This window comes from Pelobates fuscus, chromosome 13 (genome assembly GCF_036172605.1).
Source record: "Pelobates fuscus isolate aPelFus1 chromosome 13, aPelFus1.pri, whole genome shotgun sequence".
Taxonomy (NCBI): Eukaryota; Metazoa; Chordata; class Amphibia; order Anura; family Pelobatidae; genus Pelobates; species Pelobates fuscus.
In genome coordinates, this window is record NC_086329.1 from 90,893,640 (window position 1) to 90,913,013 (window position 19,374).

A 19,374-nucleotide genomic window follows, 5' to 3' on the forward strand; every position below is an offset into this window, starting at 1 on the left:
ATAATGCCAATTTGGGAAACCTGAATATATATGTGGAGCATATTGGAACACAGGCATGGATGACGTGGTCAGAATGAACATATGGATTTCTGAAGGTGTACCATAAACAGTAATGTGCCAGAGGATGGACCACATTAGAAGAAAGAGGATTAGAGAGGGGCTGATGCTGAATTAATGTTCTCAATTTCCAGGGTCTTTGAATGAGCAAAACCCTTAGATGAATCAGTCCATAGAAGCCATTAAAGGGCAGCCGTATGCAGGCATTGCACAGCGATTAACAGCGGGGTTAAAGGGAATGTTTAACATTAATGTGGCTCTGTCCCCCTAGTGTGTGAAGGAGAAGATTGTGACCATTTTCCTAGCTTTACCTAGTGTGGAAGAGCATGCATTTGTATTTGTATTTAGCAAGGCATGCACTCAACAGATTTACAACCCAACTATCTCTAGCAGAAATAGTTTGCTGTATTGAAAGAAGTATACCAGCGATTATTACATTCCGTACGGCTCTGTGTAACCATATTCACTGGAATGATCGAGTATTCGTGATTCACATATTAACTGGTTTAAGCAGGAGGGCGGTGGCAGAGTTATTTCATCTCAGTCCCGCCTCGGGTGAATCACTTTCACATCACACTTTTTGAATGAAAACAAGGAGTGCTGGTATGATTAAACTACACAGGGCAGAGTACACTTTCCTGACTAGAACACGGACACTTGGGGAAACTGTTAGGAGGAGCCAATCAGGCGCCGATCTAGTACTATTTGAATAAAAACAAGTGGAAACACCTCACTGGATGGGAGCCTGGAGCAACGGACGCAAGATAAGGAGAAAACAGCGTAATTGTCCCAACTGGGATTTCAATTTAGGAGAGGAAATAAGGCAGAATTTCCTCCGCAATAAAAGCAGAAAATTCTCAGACATAAAATATAGTTTTGTATTTTTCAGTTTTTTTTTTTTTTTTAATAAATTGGATAAAGGCCATTGTACGGGGTAAGAATTAAGAATGAGATACAGAGTTTGCCTTCCCCATCCCACAGTCAGAAGTTTTATTCCCGAAATACCAAAGAACACAAAAGGCTTTTGCGGGAAATGCTACATGGCAATAGTCAAACATTTTAAAGTTATCAGACTATCTCGGTCCGAGAAGTCTTGCTAATTGTGATAAGAGTTATGTACCAAGGCATGGCATACTGTTTTCCTATGGGGTTTCTGATGTCCTCATGCATAGCATGAGGATGTCCAGTGTCAGGAGACCAAAAGTCGCCTAATGACCCGGTAGTTCCTTTATATATATTCAGCAAACTGGGAATTTTTGATTATTTACAATGGAATTACACACTGCATATGAAAAACTGAGCTATTTTGACCCAATATTTAAAGCGGCACTGTCATGCCGAACTTATCTTTCCCCAATCGTTTCCTCTTCTCTTCATCTTTCAGAATCTTATTAACAAGACAAAGTAGAGACTATTTTGTCTTTTTCCTATGCTTGACCATCTTTGACCAAAGTAGGAGCTTAAGACCGCTCCATTTCCTGTGGTCAAAGCAATATTTTTACAATACTCACCTCTCCTCCATGATCTCTAGTTGCTTTATTCGCCATTCGAACGTCCTGTCATATAGACAGAGCACTAGCAAAACTATCGAATGAGTACAGTTTGTCCATTCGTGTTAGGCCGAAATTCGTGCATTTTGTTGCTTTGAAATTTCATTGGAATTAAATTAAAATCTAATTCATGCCATGGCTGCATCTTGCAGCCACTTAGTAGATAACCCCCTAATTCCCACGGTATTAGGGAGCAATCTATTCATGGATCACAGGATAAAACTTACCAGGAAAGGTTAAATGATCTTAACATGTATAGCTTGGAGGAAAGACGAGACAGGGGGGATATGATAGAAACATTTAAATACATAAAGGGAATCAAAGGAGGAGACTATATTTAAAAGAAGAAAAACTACCACAACAAGACAACAGAGTCTTAAATTAGAGGGACAAAGGTTTAAAAATAATATCAGGAAGTATTACTTTACTGAGAGGGTAGTGGATGCATGGAATAGCCTTCCAGCTGAAGTGGTAGAGGTTAACACAGTAAAGGAGTTTAAGCATGCGTGGGATAGGCATAAGGCTATCCTAACTATAAGATAAGGCCAGGGACTAATTAAAGTATTTAGAAAATTGGGCAGACTAGATGGGCAAAATGGTTCTTATCTGCCGTCACAGTCTATGTTTCTATCTACTAAAAGACCAAAATTGGGCTCTCAGCCAACTTTACTAATGCCAAGTATAGATTACTTAGTATTAGTAAATAAGGTAGTTAAACATCTCCCTTATGTCGCGAGGGGCATGTCTTCTAAACAGTGAGCAGCCTGTGGTTTGTCCCCCTTACAAAAACAGTGACCTTACAACACAGAAGCTTAAAATTAGTTTTCCAGCGCAGTGTGGGTCCGGTCATGGCTGAATCGACCCCCTTGGCTGAGATCAAACTTTATTATCTCAGCCAATTCAATGCAATGCATGGAGATGCTAAATATAACTGCTGTGCATTGTGCAGCACTTACCCAGGAAGCACCTCTAGTGGCCATCTGAGTGACAGCCACTAGAGGTGTTCCTAGGCAGTAATGTAAACACTGCCTCATCTCTCCCATCAAAGCGTTTGCAATGTTTTTATTTATTTCCAACAGTGCCAACAGTTTACATGTTTGTAAGCGCCTCAGCAGTATCACAGACACTTGGCAATGCATCAACAGGAATGTGCACCTTCAACATTGCTCTGAGGAGTGGCTACCCTGATAACATTTACACACACTGTATACACATTACATGTACAGAGCTGAAGCAGAGAGGTATAGTAAAAAGGATTCAAAGTACAATAATAAACAGTTACTTTCAGAGATCAAGTTATGAGCTGGACTTGAAGGAATTTAATAAAAAAAAAAAAGTTAAACGGTTAAAGGACGCTGCATTCATTAGGCTGCAAGTACAGCAGAGGGATACTTAAAATTTTACAGTGGATCGCACCTCAGCAGCGCCATTAGAGTGCACGTCAAAAATTAGTTAAGGCTACAGAAAAAAAAAAAAAAAAGTATTCAGTGTTGGAAGATGCTCACAGTAAAGTTGATAAAAAGTTAATAAAATATCAAAGTGCAATAAACTGAATATAGAATGCAGTGGAGATTAGCAAGAAATTCTGGGTGTGAAGTAAATGTAGATTAATAACTAACTTGTTGATTTAACGATATAACCGTGTAAATCTCTCTGGCCTGGGTTTTTTGCCATTGACTTTGTAACAGTCACGGTGCGGTTTCCGTTGTTTGGGAACATTCAGATACAGTATGCAGCCTGGCATGTAAAAAAATAAATAAAATGTGAGTTTAGTCTCTCATTCTACTTAATGTCTTCACCGAGAGAAAACATCACTACTAAAAGCGTGAGCCTTTCCACATGAGCCTCACAAGCCCTATTCATCCTGAAGGGTTAACAGCCACTTTCAGAACAGGCAAAATGCCAGAGCCAACATCCACGTAGACTTAAAAAGATGTCTATGCCATGATAAGTGACCACACAAAGAGCCTTTATCCCACATCTGGGAGCGGCCTACGTGGATGGTTTATGTATTTGAAAAAGCCTAAATCTTCTGCTTTCATTGGATTAGCAGACACTGGTCGCTACGCAAAAGACTTGTCTCCGTACAGTTAGTATGCACAACAATTCAGTAGCGATATAGTATGCATAGCGCAGGAAAAAGTCAGAGTAGTACCGATAACACCCGCCAGATGAACAATCTTTGTGACTTGTTAAAGTTGGACTGTGAGAATTCAAAGTGAATTTTACATTTTAATGTCAAAATAGTCAAACTGGGGGGGAAAAAAATAAATATCTTGGCTATGCTTTCAATTTGGCCGCTCTGGCCTTAAATTTGAAATTCCCTATGAAATCTCTCATTAGTCCCATTGTACAGCACTACGGCATTTGCTGGCGCTATATATAAAAAAAATTAAAAAATTAAATTAGTAAAATAACCTTACAATATATCATTGGGATCCACATTATCTGCGGATTTTAGATTTGAAAGCTATCAAACAAAATTATTAGTGATTTTGTCAATAAGCAAATCCCATGTCTAGCCATGGAGCTTGCACTAGTATCAGCTCCCCGTCTTTGGACTGGTGATAGTTTGGGGTGTGGGGGGTGGTGTGTGTGTGTGTGTGTGTGTGTGTGTGTGGGGGGGGGGGGGTGGTGTGTGTGTGTGTATAATATATAATCACGCACACGCTTAACATATATAAAAGGTCAACTAGGAACAACTGTATTGTTTTGTCTAACAGATGAGGTTGACCATAATGTTATCAAAGTGTTATGCTCGAAGATCCAAATTCTAACAAATGAAATCTAAATTGTAGAATTTAAGCTAAAATATCCAATATGTGGAGAATTTCCAAAATTGACAACTTTGTCTAAATATTTTACTCTCAATTTTCCAATTAGGATTTAATTCCTTAATTCCTTAATATTCGATATTTAGAATAGCCCTGTGTATGCCGTAGGAATTAGCACATGCGAAACATGTATAATTTGGCATACGAGTTAATCTAAAAGCAAAGTCAATACAAAATTTGGAAAACATCGCACAAGAGATTCAGCTTTGATCTATACAATAGTTTTAGAGGTACCAACACTATTTCTGATGGGATAACTCGCTTCAAGGAGGTGGAATCAGCATGAAAATCAAAATTGAATTGACCAAAGGAAAAAAAAAATACAAAACCCCTAGCAATTAATTGAAGCAGTCAGCAGTAGACGATTAGGTAGGTAAGTAACCCTGTGTAAGACACAGAGCAGAGAGTTATGTAGCACAGCTGGGAAGATGTATCGGATAGATCCCATCTCACCCACGCTGTGCTTGATATTGCAGTAGTGTGAGAGCAGTTAACATCGATGAGCATGAAGGACATTAAGGCACCAGGTCTGCTGCCAGTTCTTTCACACAAGTTATATTTAAAATGCAGTGTATCCGTTTTGGGGATCTAGGTCATGCCGTAAATGTAATGTGGGAATATACAAGTGTGATCTGTATGACAACCCCCCTCTTACCCTGAATCCAAAATTGCGGCACTAGGATTTCATCTATTGTGGTTTTTAAAAAGGACACAGATTTCCATGTACACACAGAATGCTCTCTGTATTACTTTATGCATGGCTTTGGCATTTTAATTCCCACTTAACTAGTTACGTTCATGAAGAAACAAAAAAAAAAAAAAAACTCTGGAATCTCAATGTAGCTACTAATTATTTGCTCTGTAAAAGAGGAAAAAAGTCATTTGGAAGTTGAAACGGCTTAAAAAAAAAAACAACTTTGCGTTGTCATGGTAAAGTTAAATATTAGCGAACATAACATGGACGTGGGTCTAGAAGAAGAAGAGAAAAAAAAAAAAAAAAAACTACCTTAAATGGATGACCTAACCATAGATACAGGTTATACAGCCCAGGAATGCAATGAATTTGAGAATACGACTAAAAGGAATGTTTGCATAATACATAAGGATATGTACTTACAGGAAAAACCTAAAAACCACACCTTCAGCAGCTAAAGCTGTGAAATGGGGACTGTTTATTTAAGGCCAATTTAGAAGGATAAGAAACGTTGAATATTAAAAAGGATTAGTTCTCATTTTCAGAAGAAATAATGCAGTAGAGATTTCACCTAGTGCTATGTACTTGGAGGTCAGAAGGCAAGGGGTGCTCACTGCTCATCCTCCTATCCGGAGACCTTTTTACTATGGATTGTGCTCAAATACTCCTTCAGCATGACAGATTCCCACCTTAATTGTGATACTGGTGGTCCGGAGCACTGTGTTTAGTAGTATAGCTACAAAAAGGAGGTTAGATCTTAAACGGATTCACCCAAGCATTTATTGTGGAGAAATGTATGAGAAAGGACCACCCTCAAAGACCAGCAGCAGTAAACCACAGTACCCATAAAGTCTGAAAGTCTATGAACCCCACCCTGGCTAAAAGTCTACAGAGGACGGGACAAACCCTATTCGCAGGAATACAATCGGTTTTAAAATCTTCCCTCATAAACATTATAGTGATATAAACAACTAGATTGTATGTTTATTTGAGTAGAGTGCTCCTCCTGATCTCTTTGGCTTGCTTTGCATGCAGTTTGCATAGTGGCATGGAACATAGTTACATAGCTGAAAAGAGACTTGCGTCCATCAAGTTCAGCCTTCCTCACATATGCTTTTGCTGTTGATCCAAAAGAAGGCAAAAAAAACAGTTTGAAGCGCTTCCAATTTTGCAACAAACTAGGAAAAAATTCCTTCTTGACCCCAAAATAGCAGTCAGATGTCTCCTTGGATCAAGCAGCTATTAGCCCACTAATTAGAAATTGTATCCCTGTATGTTATGTTTTTGCAAGTATTTATCCAATTGCAGTTTAAACATCTGTATGGACTCTGATAAAACCACCTCTTCAGGCAGAGAATTCCATATCCTTATTGCTCTTACTGTAAAAAAACATTTTCTTTGCCTTAGATAAAATCTCATTTCTTCAAGCCTAAATGTGTGACCTCGTGTCCTATGTATAGATTTCCAGATAATGGTTTGTACTGGCCCCGAATATATTTCTATAATGTTATCATATCCCCTCTAAGGCGCCGTTTTTCCAAACTGAAGAGATTTAAATTTAACCTTTCTTCATAACTAAAATGCTCCATTCCTTTTATCAATTTGGTTCTATTTATAAATAAAAACATTTTTAAAAGAAATATATTCTGCAAACGTGGAATTCCTGAATTTCCGTTACTAAAGACCCATCTGAGCACTGCCCCCTTACAAAAAAAAAAAAAAAAAAAACAGTAGAAAAAGGCACACCAGCTGAGCACGCTCGGTCAGATCCACAATATTTTTGTACACGCTGCAGCTGATGGGCAGCATGTATGCTTCATATGCTACACCAAATAGTCTTAAATCTGTTTCAATACACTGGCATGTGAATGCCACATACCACAAGGTCACATTTTCACTGTCCTGCCCATGTGCTGGAAGAAATGATGGGTGTCATGATGGGGGTCTGGAAACCTTTGCTGGAGGAAGATATTCCCTCATACTCATGAAAAGCGAGCGATGCTTCCTGAGACCAAATGAAAGCAGATTTAGCAAGCATTATTTCTGTCGTCCTCTGCGCATCACCCAGAGCTGACATTTCCTATTCTCTGAACGGCCTATAAAGCGTTACTGTATCCCTTCCCAGATTATACTGACGGGGAGAAGGCAGGCTGCACCATTTACAGGCCTGGATCAGATACTACATGCATGTCTGCTGTTACACAGTGCCGCAGGGCCTGCGCAACATGTTTTTCTAATTGTGGGATATAAAGCACAGAGGATAATTAGGATGAAGGTCTTTGCAAGGAATGTGGTGTATCGTCTGGAAAATAGAAAGCAGGATTACCACGAAGTTGGCACAGTACCATTTGCTTGGCCTGGAAAGAAGACAGCTTTTTTTTTTTCTTTGCTGCCTGCAACATCTACCATATAGGGAAGTGCAGCCGGTACTGTATATCCCTCTATTTAGCAACACTAGCTTAGCTAAATAAAAGCTCTCTACAGTAACATCACACAGAGCATCGCTCCTATGCAGACTGGGTGTGCCCTTATCAGCAGAGTGACAGGACAGCACAGTCCCAAGATCATGGAGTGGGCAGTGGATAGGGTACTATGTGGCAGAGCCTTGTCTTCTGTCTTGGACAGGACGGGCTGCGATAGACGGTATCGGTGCCAAGGGAGGCGGGTATAATAAAGTTTGGCATGGGAACAGCTGCCAGGCTCTTGATGAAAAGCAGCCCAGAGACGGGTATGTGCGAATACAATCCTCTCATCCTTCAAATCTGCGAGTGAGTTTTTCTACGAGGCTGGGTATTCAGAGATAATACGCAAGACAAGGACTCTTTAAAATACTCTGAAGAATTTATACCATATCTGCTTGCAAAGCACAACACCAAAGACCTCTGCTAGAATATGTCAGGCAGAGAGCCAAACTATCCACGTCATGCGTGGTAGGAACAAGATATATTACATACCATTTTAGTAGTGTCTGGTGGAGGCATGAAACTGCCTCTCAGCAGAGGAGGTGAAGACATTGGTTTGCAATAGGATAGTAAGAGAAGTGTAGTATTACAAAAGGCAATTAAAATACCTGCAGTATAGAACTATTAAGCGGACTTTGTTTAAAGTGGTGGCTGCTAAAGTGTGTGTGCCATTAGAACGTTAGAGCTACATAAATGAAAGTGATATTAGGCGAGGAGTTTAAAGGTCAGAGTGAAGAATGCATGGAAACTAATGCAACAGATTACACAACTAAAATATTTAATTCAAATAAAAACACAGAACAAGGGGACATGGACGGGCTGACGAACTATAGCTGACTTTTTTTTTTTTTTAAATAGATTCCTATATATAGATATATAAAGAAAAATGTAGAAATTAAGAGAAAGGAATAAAAACACAACAATGAGAATAAAGAGAAAAATACATGGTCATTGTTTTCAATTAAACGTATGTAGGGCTAAATGCAATCACAGCTTTATGTAAAATGCGTATCTTGTAATACCTGTTAATATTGGACTAAAAAATGTATTACAAGATACAAATTGTATCTGTTTTTTTAAATCTGCATCACTGGACTAATACGGCTACAATCTCTACTTGTAATACATATTTTTTTTAAATAATGCAGTAGTTCTAGCCATTTAATGTAAACCCCAGTGCATATTGGAGGAACATACGTTCTAAAACTGGCATTTATCAGGAAGCTAAAGGTTAACAAGGTACAGTATTGGTGGACTATTTACATGTATATGTTTTTTTTAACAGATTACTGGCAGAACAGAAAGCATGACGTCCATTTGGCATTCAGAGGGTTAAAGCTAGCTCATGCTGACGCAGAGCCAGCGGGGCATTGCCCAGGGCACAGACCCACGTTTCTTACCTTGCCTTCAAGTCCTTGTACTCTTCACGAATTTTGCCGAGTTCCAACTGGAGTCGTGCTCTTTCCTTGGCCACCGAGTCTAGGGTCTTACGAGCATCGGCCAGTTCCGTCTCGTAAGCGGACTTGATGCCAGACACCTCGCGGCTCACTACCTCTTCTGACTCAGTGATTCGAAGCCTTAGCCCTGCGTTCTCCGACTCCAGGGAACGCACTTTGTCGATGTAGACAGCCAACCTGTCATTGAGGTCTTGCAAATCTTCTTTCTCCTGCAGCCGGGTGATCCGTGTTGGGGAGAGCGGAGTGGAAGATTGGTTGCTCCTGGTGGTCCTCTTGTGCCCTGGGGTCTCCATGGCTGACGTTCTTTGCTGGATCTGCAGCAGTGACTGTTCAGAGAGAAAGTCTATATGTGTGTTCTGTTCTCCTCCTCTTGCAGACAATCATGCAGTGCATGTGATCTTCCAGCATTTCAGCTACCAGCCACTGGGAGGTACACAGGAGGAGCTACAGCAGCAAATGGAAGTGAAATTACAGGAATGACTTGTGCTCAGTTTTGTACCAGCTATCACAAGAAATAAACTAGTCAAGTGGGAGTCATTTAACCTGATTAGGATGACCCCAGAACTATTGAAAGCTTGCACTCTAATTCATGCAACAATTCCAGATCTCATACTTACCCAGCTTGTCCTAATCGAGAACAGGATATGAGCAGTCAGTCTTTTTTCCCCTTCAAGAAACCAACTGCGGAGATACTGACAGCAACCTATGGATAAAAATAGAGTATAAACAGAGTGCGATATAGCTTTATTTTCTAAGATTCCACAGCTGCCAACGAAATGACAAGTCAGGATTTCTTTCCAAATTATGGTTTCATCCACCAAGTGTGCCTTGACATTTATTTAATCTTTTTATGTTGTTGTACAAGACATGAAAACAGCTGACCTGCAGTATGTAACATTCATATTTTACAGTAGGGCAATTATTGGCCAATCAAGTTCCTTTGGGATTCCTCCTAGATGGATCGATTGCTAGATCTGTGGCATACAGATTATACATACTGCAAGGCAGCATCTTTCCTACACTGCCCCACAGGATTTAGAAGTGAGCTGTTCAGGAAAACAGGGCGTACCTCCTAAACCTGCTGATAGCACTAACCATAGCTGTTATTTATCACTTGTCCAAAAGCTAAATTATATTTAGGAGTATTAATGTTTTGACCTATATATAGGTTATAAACTAGTTTGGACAGATCTCTCCTGCATGCAAGTTAAGGTTGTAGTGACATTTATCCACCCATAGTGCAGCGCTGCAAAATATAGCACAATACATTTCTCTCTATACAACATATATTACCGTGGCCCTGCATTATATTAAAGGAAGACTCCAAGCACCATAACCACTTATGCCACATCCAGTCTACTTCTGAATGAAGAGCCACTCAGCCTACATGTCCCTGCTAAGCTCAGCAGAGCTAACCAGATTTTTCTAAAATTAGAAGAATGGAAGAGGAATTTCTGGCCTTGGGCAGGACCTAGGTCAGTAGACAAACTGTACTAAAACAGATGGTGCCAAGGCTGTAGTGGTTATGGTGTTTGGAGTGCTCCTTTAACATTTGGCACCGCAGTTGTTAAAAACTAAGTTTCTCATAATCCCATGTCAGATGTTCAGGAAAAGCCTACAGAGTCAAAACGAGACTATAAACAGAGCTTGCTCAATATTAATAAATAGTATAGGCCAGGCTTCGGCACTCCAGATGTTGTGGACTACATGTACCCAAATGTAGTGTCAGCATTAAGGCAGTAAGAGCATTATGGGAGATGTAGTCCACAACACAAAGAGACACTTGCACTTATAAAAGGGTTTTAGAAAAGGTCTTCTCCATATCAATATTGTGGTTAAAATAGCCAGTTTAGAAACATTCTACAATCCAGCTATATACACACAACGTGCCCATTGTAGCCTGCATTTTGCCATTCCAATTTAGTTCAATAAAATTCTGTTTTGGAAAACCAACACTGATAAGTAAATAGGCAACTTTAAGCACTTGATCACTTTAGAATTATAATGCAATTCCCACTGCACTAAACAAACACAAAATTATAGTTCAAAGTATGGGAAAAGAGACACCCCCTTTCCATAATACTACTCTTGATACCAATCGGCCTTCAATAGAAATTGCACACTGATTAGTAGCATGCAGACAGGATAATTATTATTTTATTTATATAGCACCAGCAAACTCTGTAGCGCTGTACAATGGGTATGATAATACAAAAATACAAATACACTTACTAAAGAGAGATGATCTGCACAACTCCCAGCTCAAAAGTGGCAAAGGGTGGGATAGCAGTAATTATCCAATTATCTTTGGCAGGGCAGTCCATCATTTGAGTAATTAACAACCAAATTACAGAGTTAAATGAACACTACAGGTAGGATTTGACCTATTTTTTATTTAGTGCAATGGATACTGCATTATTAATATGTATGGAAAAGCTATGTGTTACAAATATAGAAGACCCACTCTTGCAGTCCCTGCATTCTCAGAACTACCAAGTGTCCCTGTTCAAGAGGGAAAGTCCTTATTTCTGGCATAAATCAATCTATTCCACGTTTCTGTCCTAATGTACCTTTTTTTTCTAGCAGTTCCATATTACTGTTGTGTCTGAGTGTAGAACAGAGCTCCACGGCAATGATACTCCCAGTAATGTGTCTGAGTGTAGAACAGAGCTCCACGGCAATGATAATCCCAGTAATGTGTCTGAGTGTATAACAGAGCTCCACAGCAATAATACTCCCAGTAATGTGTCTGAGTGTATAACAGAGCTCCACAACAATAATACTCCCAGTAATGTGTCTGTGTATAACAGAGCTCCACAGCAATAATACTCCCAGTAATGTGTCAGTGTATAACAGAGCTCCACAGTAATAATACTCCCAGTAATGTGTCTGAGTGTATAACAGAGCTCCACTGCAATAATACTCCCAGTAATGTGTCTGAGTGTATAACAGAGCTCCACAGCAATAATACTCCCAGTAATGTGTCTGAGTGTATAACAGAGCTCCACAGCAATAATACTCCCAGTAATGTGTCAGTGTATAACAGAGCTCCACAGTAATAATACTCCCAGTAATGTGTCTGAGTGTATAACAGAGCTCCACAGCAATGATACTCCCAGTAATATGTCTGAGTGTATAACAGAGCTCCACAGCAATAATACTCCCAGTAATGTGTCTGAGTGTATAACAGAGCTCCACAGCAATAATACTCCCAGTAATGTGTCTGAGTGTATAACAGAGCTCCACGGCAATGATACTCCCAGTAATGTGTCTGAGTGTATAACAGAGCTCCACAGCAATAATACTCCCAGTAATGTGTCTGAGTGTAAAACAGAGCTCCACGGCAATGATACTCCCAGTAATGTGTCTGAGTGTATAACAGAGCTCCACAGCAATAATACTCCCAGTAATGTGTCTGGGTGTATAACAGAGCTCCACTGCAATAATACTCCCAGTAATGTGTCTGAGTGTATAACAGAGCTCCACAGCAATAATACTCCCAGTAATGTGTCTGAGTGTATAACAGAGATCCACAGCAATAATACTCCCAGTAATGTGTCTGAGTGTATAACAGAGATCCACAGTAATAATACTCCCAGTAATGTGTCTGAGTGTATAACAGAGCTCCACAGTAATAATACTCCCAGTAATGTGTCTGAGTGTATAACAGAGCTCCACAGTAATAATACTCCCAGTAATGTGTCTGAGTGTATAACAGAGCTCCACAGTAATAATACTCCCAGTAATGTGTCTGAGAGTGTAACAGAGCTCCACAGCAATAATACTCCCAGTAATATGTCTTTAAACTACAATGAATCTGTTTAGTAACCAGCAATTTGCATAATTTGCTTTTAGTAAATCACCTCAAATTTCACAGAATAGCCCCACCCATGGTCACACCCCTAAAATTAAAGTGCCCATCTTTGTCCACTTAAGTATATGTATTCCCAGAAATACCTCCAGGCTGTGCAGGACTTGTAGTGTTCTCAGCAAACCAGGGGGTAACTGCAAGTGTTTCTGGGAGTTGTAGTTCAATTGTCAACTTCCACCTGAAGAACACTAGTAGGGTTATCCCCTAAAGCAGGCTTCCTCAAACTCCAGCCCACCAGATGTTGCTGAACTACAACTACCATGATTCTATGAATGAAATAGGCTGAGAATCATGGGAGTTGTAGTTCAGCAACATCTGGAGGGCCGGAGTTTGGGGAAGCCTGCTCTAAAGTGAGAATTCAAAGTGAATTTAAACTTCAAGGTTAAAATAGCTGAACCAAACTAATTCTCTAAGTCGGCTATGCTTTCAGATCGGCTACTCTGGCCTTGAAATTCTCTTAGAATTGACTTTGTAAAAGCTGAAATTTAACTCAGAAAGGGAAACATGATGTACAACAGTGCCCTTTGGGGCATGAAAACCAGACACTGCTGAATGGAAGGGTGTGGCAGAAAGGGTCCTATTGGATCAAAAATGAATTAGTACTAATTAGTATATTAAAAAAAAGTAAATTAAAATAATATATTAAGAAGACTGAGAAAAAAAAAAACTAACTCAGTAACAAAATCAAACAAATAGTAAAATAACCTACATATTGCACCTAATGTGTGTGTGCCAGAAAATCCCCTTCCAGGCAACAGTAGGGGTGCTTCAGTGTATCCACCTGGTTATAGCTTGTTAAATTTAATTAAAATACCATCGCAATCTGAGGTTACACAGGTCCTGCAGGTAGCCTTATATAAAGGAACACTGCAGACCCCTAAAGCACGTTTGCTTGCTTACGTGTATTATATGTGAATATTGTGTTTTTGTATTTTTTTTCTTAATTTTACAAGAAGTGGAGATTTAAATAGAAACTTGCTCTTTTATAAATTAGAAACAATGAACTACCGGCCAAAGAAAACTCTGTCAGGAAGTGAAAGGGTTACAGGGGTAGAGTAAAGGGCATAATAACCCTAGATATATAGAGAAAACAAAGAAAGTGATGAGGAGAGCTCCTCGTATAACCGGGGTACTTCTCCTCACTACTGCTACCCCCAAATGAATATCAAGTAATAGTAACTTAAAAACTGACAACCTTTATTGAAACAAACAAAAAAATAACAATAATAATAATAATAATAATATACGTGTATAAGTGTGTTTTTCTGTGAGTGTGTTGGAGACTTAAATTATTATTATTATTATTGTTATTTTTTTGTTTCAATAAAGGTTGTCAGTTTTTAAGCTACTATTACTTGATATTCATTTGGGGGTAGCAGTGGTGAGGAGAAGTACCCCGGTTATACGAGGAGCTCTCCTCATCACTTTCTTTGTTTTCTCTTTTATAAATTAGCCTTGTTACACCCCTTGGCTGTCAATCAGATAACAGATCATGTCACTTCCTGGTTTATTTAGCTCACTGGAGCAAAACTCAAGAGACAGTAATTGCCCAGAGTTGCATTGGGCAGTCTGTGATTGGACAGCCACATAAAGTGTGGGCGGGGTTAGAAGGGGAGGGCTTGCAAAGGCTGCAGACAAGAGATCTGCAGCTTTTTCAAGCAGTTTATATATATATATATATATATATATATATATATATATATATATATTCCCCCAATGAAAAAAGATGCATAATTAAATGCATGCATGTTTTATTGGGGGTCTATTTACATTACTATATTAATAATGTGGATCTTCTCTCCTAGAAAAGAGCGACATTAGGATAGAACACAGGGACAGATGGTTTGAATGAGGGGAGTGTCCTATTTCAGATAAGTGGACAGGGTTCTACGGCACTGAGAGCTATTAATGCACTGAAGCCACACTCCCCTCACTAATAGCCACAGACGAAAATGCATTATTTGGCTAAGAAACTGAGCATTGTTTGTTGTATGTGTTTTTCCCTTCCCGTTTTGGTGGGGTGTATTAGGGATGTTGCAATTATTTTATTTAATTTTTTATTTTAATAAGTTCTTAACTGGAAATGTAAGAGTATTTTGCTAGCTCTATAGCTGGCTATGTAGGAGTCAAGGTCATTGGTGATGCTTATGGCCATGTAATTATGTCCGTGAGGATAGCTATCTCCTATTATTTAGCTAACTCACCATAGTGACTGCATTGTAGTTTAGTGTGTTCACAATTTCTACATTTACTTCATTCTAAACTATCACACCTTGATTGATCTTATATTACTTATCAGTGGTTGGCACATTTGGCCTTCCCCATAGGAAAGCACTGATTTAGAAAACGCTTGACATTCTCATGCAAAGCACAGGGGCGTATTAGCTGCAAGGCAAACAAGGCAATTGCCTTGGGCGGCATTTTCCAGGGGGCGGCAAAAAAAGCCGCCCCCAAATGCCCAAGGCAAATGTCTTGTTAGCCTTGCGGCTAACAGACATGCTGGGCTGCCGGGCGGTCGGGCGGCTGGCGAGGGAGCACTTCCTCTGAGCTGTCTGCTCAGCTCCCTCGCGCGCCGCAGAGTGAGGCTGGGAGCCGGAATATGACGTCATATTCCGGCTCCCAGCCTCACTCTGAGGCACGCAAGGGAGCTGAGCAGACAGCTCAGGGGAAGTGCTCCCTCGCCAGCCGCCCGCCAGTGCCGCTCGCCTGCCAGCCAGTGCCGCTCGCCCAGCAGCCACTGGACCACCAGAGAGAGACACCCACCCCCTTCCAGCATTCCCAAAGGTAAGGTTGCTGGGGGGGTGGGGGGGGTTTAAATACATTTTAAAAAACGTGTTAATGTGGGTGAGTGTGTGTGTGTTAGTGTGTGTGTCTGTTAGTGTGTGTCTGTGTCTGTTAGTGTGTGCCTGTGTCTGTTAGTGTGTGTGTCTGTTAGTCTGTTTGCCTGTGAGTGTGTGTGTGTGTGTCTGACTGTGTGTGTCTGTTAGTGTGTGTGTTTGCCTGTGAGTGTGTGTGTCTGCTAGTTTGTGTCTGCTAGTGAGTGAGTGTGTGTCTGTTAGTGAGTGTGTTTGTCTGTTACTGAGTGTGAGTGTGTCTGTTAGTGTGTGTGTGTTTCTGTTAGCAAGTGTGTGTTTCTGTTAGCTAGTGTGTGTTTCTGTTAGCTAGTGTATGCGTATCTGTCAGTGAATGTGTGTGTATTTAGAATGCGGGGCGGGGGGAAAGGTTGGGTGGGGGTGGCCCGGGGGGGGGGGGGGGGGGGGGAGGGCCTGAGTTTTGTCCTGCCTAGGGCAGCACAAAACCAGGATACACCACTGGCAAAGCGTGAGGACGTCGAGCATTGTTTCACAGAGTTAAACTCTGTGAGACAGCAGGAAGCATCTGGCTCTCTGGTAGACAGCTAGTAGAGACAATCTTAATCCCTTAAGTACCAAACTTCTGGAATAAAAGGGAATCATGACATGTCACACATGTCATGTGTCCTTAAGGGGTTAAAGGGACACTCCAGGCACCCAGACCACTTCTGCCCATTGGAGTGGTCTGGGTGCCAACTCCCACTACCCTTAACCCTGGAAGAGTAATTATTGCAGTTTTTATAAACATGCATGATTAAGTCCTTCTCTAGTGGCTGTCTACCTTCTTCAGGTTTTTTTTCTAGACAAACTTATGTAGTGACAGTCCCTCCATTCACCTACTAAGCTATTAAGGGAGAAAGATATCTTCTACAAGCAGAAACCCCAGCGCCTGCTGGCGGACCGAAGTGGTGAAACCTACTCAATTGCATCTATGGCTGACCTTTCTGCAAGTGATGGGACTCTTAGGGGAATCATTGTTGCCAAGGGTGCACCACCAATGGAATGTTGGCACTATTGTACCCGAGGGACATCAGCGCTGGATTCAGGTAAGTCACTGAAGGGGTTTTAACACCTTCAGCAACATAGGATGGGGGGTGGGAAGGAGAGGGGCACTGCAGTATTCTGCAGTGCCAGGAAAACGGGGCGGGGGGGGATTAAGGGTAATTGCAAGAACAAGTAGCTAGAGTTATGTTAGACTGCTCACACTAACACCCACATGAAAATAGCAAGGACCCAATTCTTGCAGTGGTATTACAGTTTTATGGATAGTAAATAAAGTGCTATAATGGGTATACATTTTGCATCCTACTGGGCAGCAATGATGTCAGTATATTCTATTTAAAAAAAGCAAAACATGGGGGGCAGGACCAGCACGCAACTGAAACAGACATGTCTTATCCAAGATACTATAACAAGGCTTTATGCCCTGTTATAATATCTCACAACAAGATTGCACTACCTCCCTGCATATTATTTGGTTAAGTTCTTACCATGGGGAGAAACTCCAAGAAGCAATGGCTGGATCCCAACTTCGGGTCCCATTATATAGGAGTGCTGCTCCATCAGACAGAGAGGCATACACCATCAAATATGGTGCCCGATGTGGCCTATTGCCAGTGGCGTACACATGACCCATGGGGCCCCGGTGCGAAAATTGATCCGTGCATTTTTGACACTTTTATTTCCCAAACAGGCTGACAAAGGCATTAAGGGCACCTCAGATTGCTTCCAGGGATGCACTTGCTAAATTCCTGAGGGACACAAACAGGGCAATGCTCATGTGGGACACCGAGAACTCCCCCACTTCATTTGAAGGGTTGCAACTCACCTTCTTCAGGGATTTCTCCAGGCAAACTTATGTAGTGACAGTCCCTCCATTCACCTACTAAGCTATTAAGGGAGAAAGATATCTTCTACAAGCGGCTGCTGGTGGACCGAAGTGGTGAAACCTACTCAATCACACTTATGGCTGAAGCTCTCACCTTTCTGCAAGTGATGGAATCATTGTTGCCAAGGATGCACCACCAATGGAATGTTGGCACTATTGTACCCTTAGTACCGGACCCAGCACATCCACGACAGAGAAGCTTCCTCCATGATGCATTTTAGCACACATTGTCTACACTTATACTCTATACAGTTAGCCTGGCTCTGTAAGCTACAGTTCTACCTTTGTTATGCAAACTCTCCTCTATATACCTTCTTTTTTTAGGAATCAGCCATGTGCTACCTATATAAGTACCCTGTGTCCATTTTACCTCGTTTCTGGGCACAGCACTCTGGCTGACCTCTTCTTTTTTTTCTCATTTCTAAGTTTAGCAAAAACTTATGCCGAATACACGCTGTATATTTATTTTGTTTTCTGCATGTTATGCAGCCATTTTTTTAAAATAAAAAATAATGTGGTTACTATGGCTATTTTTTTTTTTTTTACCTTTTGTACTTATGCTGCATCAGAAGAAGCAAAACCTGTATTACAGTTAGCCTGTGATTTGCATTTTTCATAAATTCACTGGAACTCCAAGGCATTCCACTTTCTTTGGAAATCTGGAGAAGAGAAAGTGAAAGGGACTGGGTACAGGAAGCTCTAACATTTCCTCAAATGAATGCACAAATCCATAGATTGTCTAAGGTTTTGCATATTTTTTTTCTCCCTATCTAAATCATAGCTCTGTATGCAGGACTAAAAACCCAGAACAAAGAAACAAAAAAAAAACAAGAGGATATGGGTTTCACTGCTGTATTACTATTAAGCCACTTGCCTCTCAATAACCTTTATGCACAAACTAACTATAGCTCAGAAAGGCTCATTAATCTGCAGTTTTTTTTCACTATGCAGATAAATTGTCTTTTTCCTTTCTGTCCCTCTGCATTTCTGCAGGTGGTCTGTAAATGCCAGCTCCCATTCTCATCCCACACACTAGTGCAGGGGCAGTCAACATTCGGCACTCCAGATGTTGTGGTCTATATCTCCGCAGATGCTACGCCTTATGGTTATAAGAGTATTACAGGAGATGTAGTCCACAACACCTGGAGTGTCGAAGGTTGCCTGCCCCTGCACTAGAAGAAGCTTTGTAAGTCTCTTTCACGGCTGGATTCTAGCAGAGAAGATGAGAAGACTCTCAGTGCAGCTCTTTGCAGTATAGAATATCCTGTATATCAGCCAGACGTACACTAATCAGCCATACATTAAAACCACTTGCCTAATATCGTGTAGGTTCCACATATGCTGCTAAAACAGCTCTGATGTTTTGAGGAGGAGCCTCCGTAGATCAGATTTGTTGTTCCATCACTTTTTGTTGTGTTCATCAAACCATTCCTGAACAAACTTTGCAGTGTGGCAAGGTGCATTATCCTGCTGAAAGAGTCCACTGCCATAGGGTAACACAAATGCCATGAAGGCCTATATGTGGTCCGCAACAAAATCTAATTAGGTGGTACGTATCAAAGTAACAGCCACATGAATGCCAGGATATAAGGTTTCCCAGCAGAGCATCGCCCAGAGCATAACACTGCCTCCGCCGGCCTGCCTTCCCACAGTACGTCCTGCTGCCATCTCTTCCCCAGGTATACGACACACCTGGCCATCCACCTTAT

General features: G+C 40.9%; 1 protein-coding gene across 1 annotated transcript in view; it reads right to left on the reverse strand.

Moving 5' to 3' along the window:
* The window catches only part of LMNA (lamin A/C), a 60,515-nt gene extending 42,233 nt beyond the window's left edge, over nt 1-18,282 (reverse strand). The window contains exons 1-3 of the mRNA XM_063440322.1: nt 18,212-18,282; nt 9,672-9,757; nt 8,998-9,498 (exon numbers count right to left, since the gene is read on the reverse strand). Of these exons, the coding sequence (XP_063296392.1) occupies nt 8,998-9,347 (350 nt within the window). The 5' untranslated portion in view covers nt 9,348-9,498; nt 9,672-9,757; nt 18,212-18,282. The remainder of the gene's footprint in view (nt 1-8,997; nt 9,499-9,671; nt 9,758-18,211) is intronic.
* Nucleotides 18,283-19,374: the final 1,092 nt, after the last annotated feature.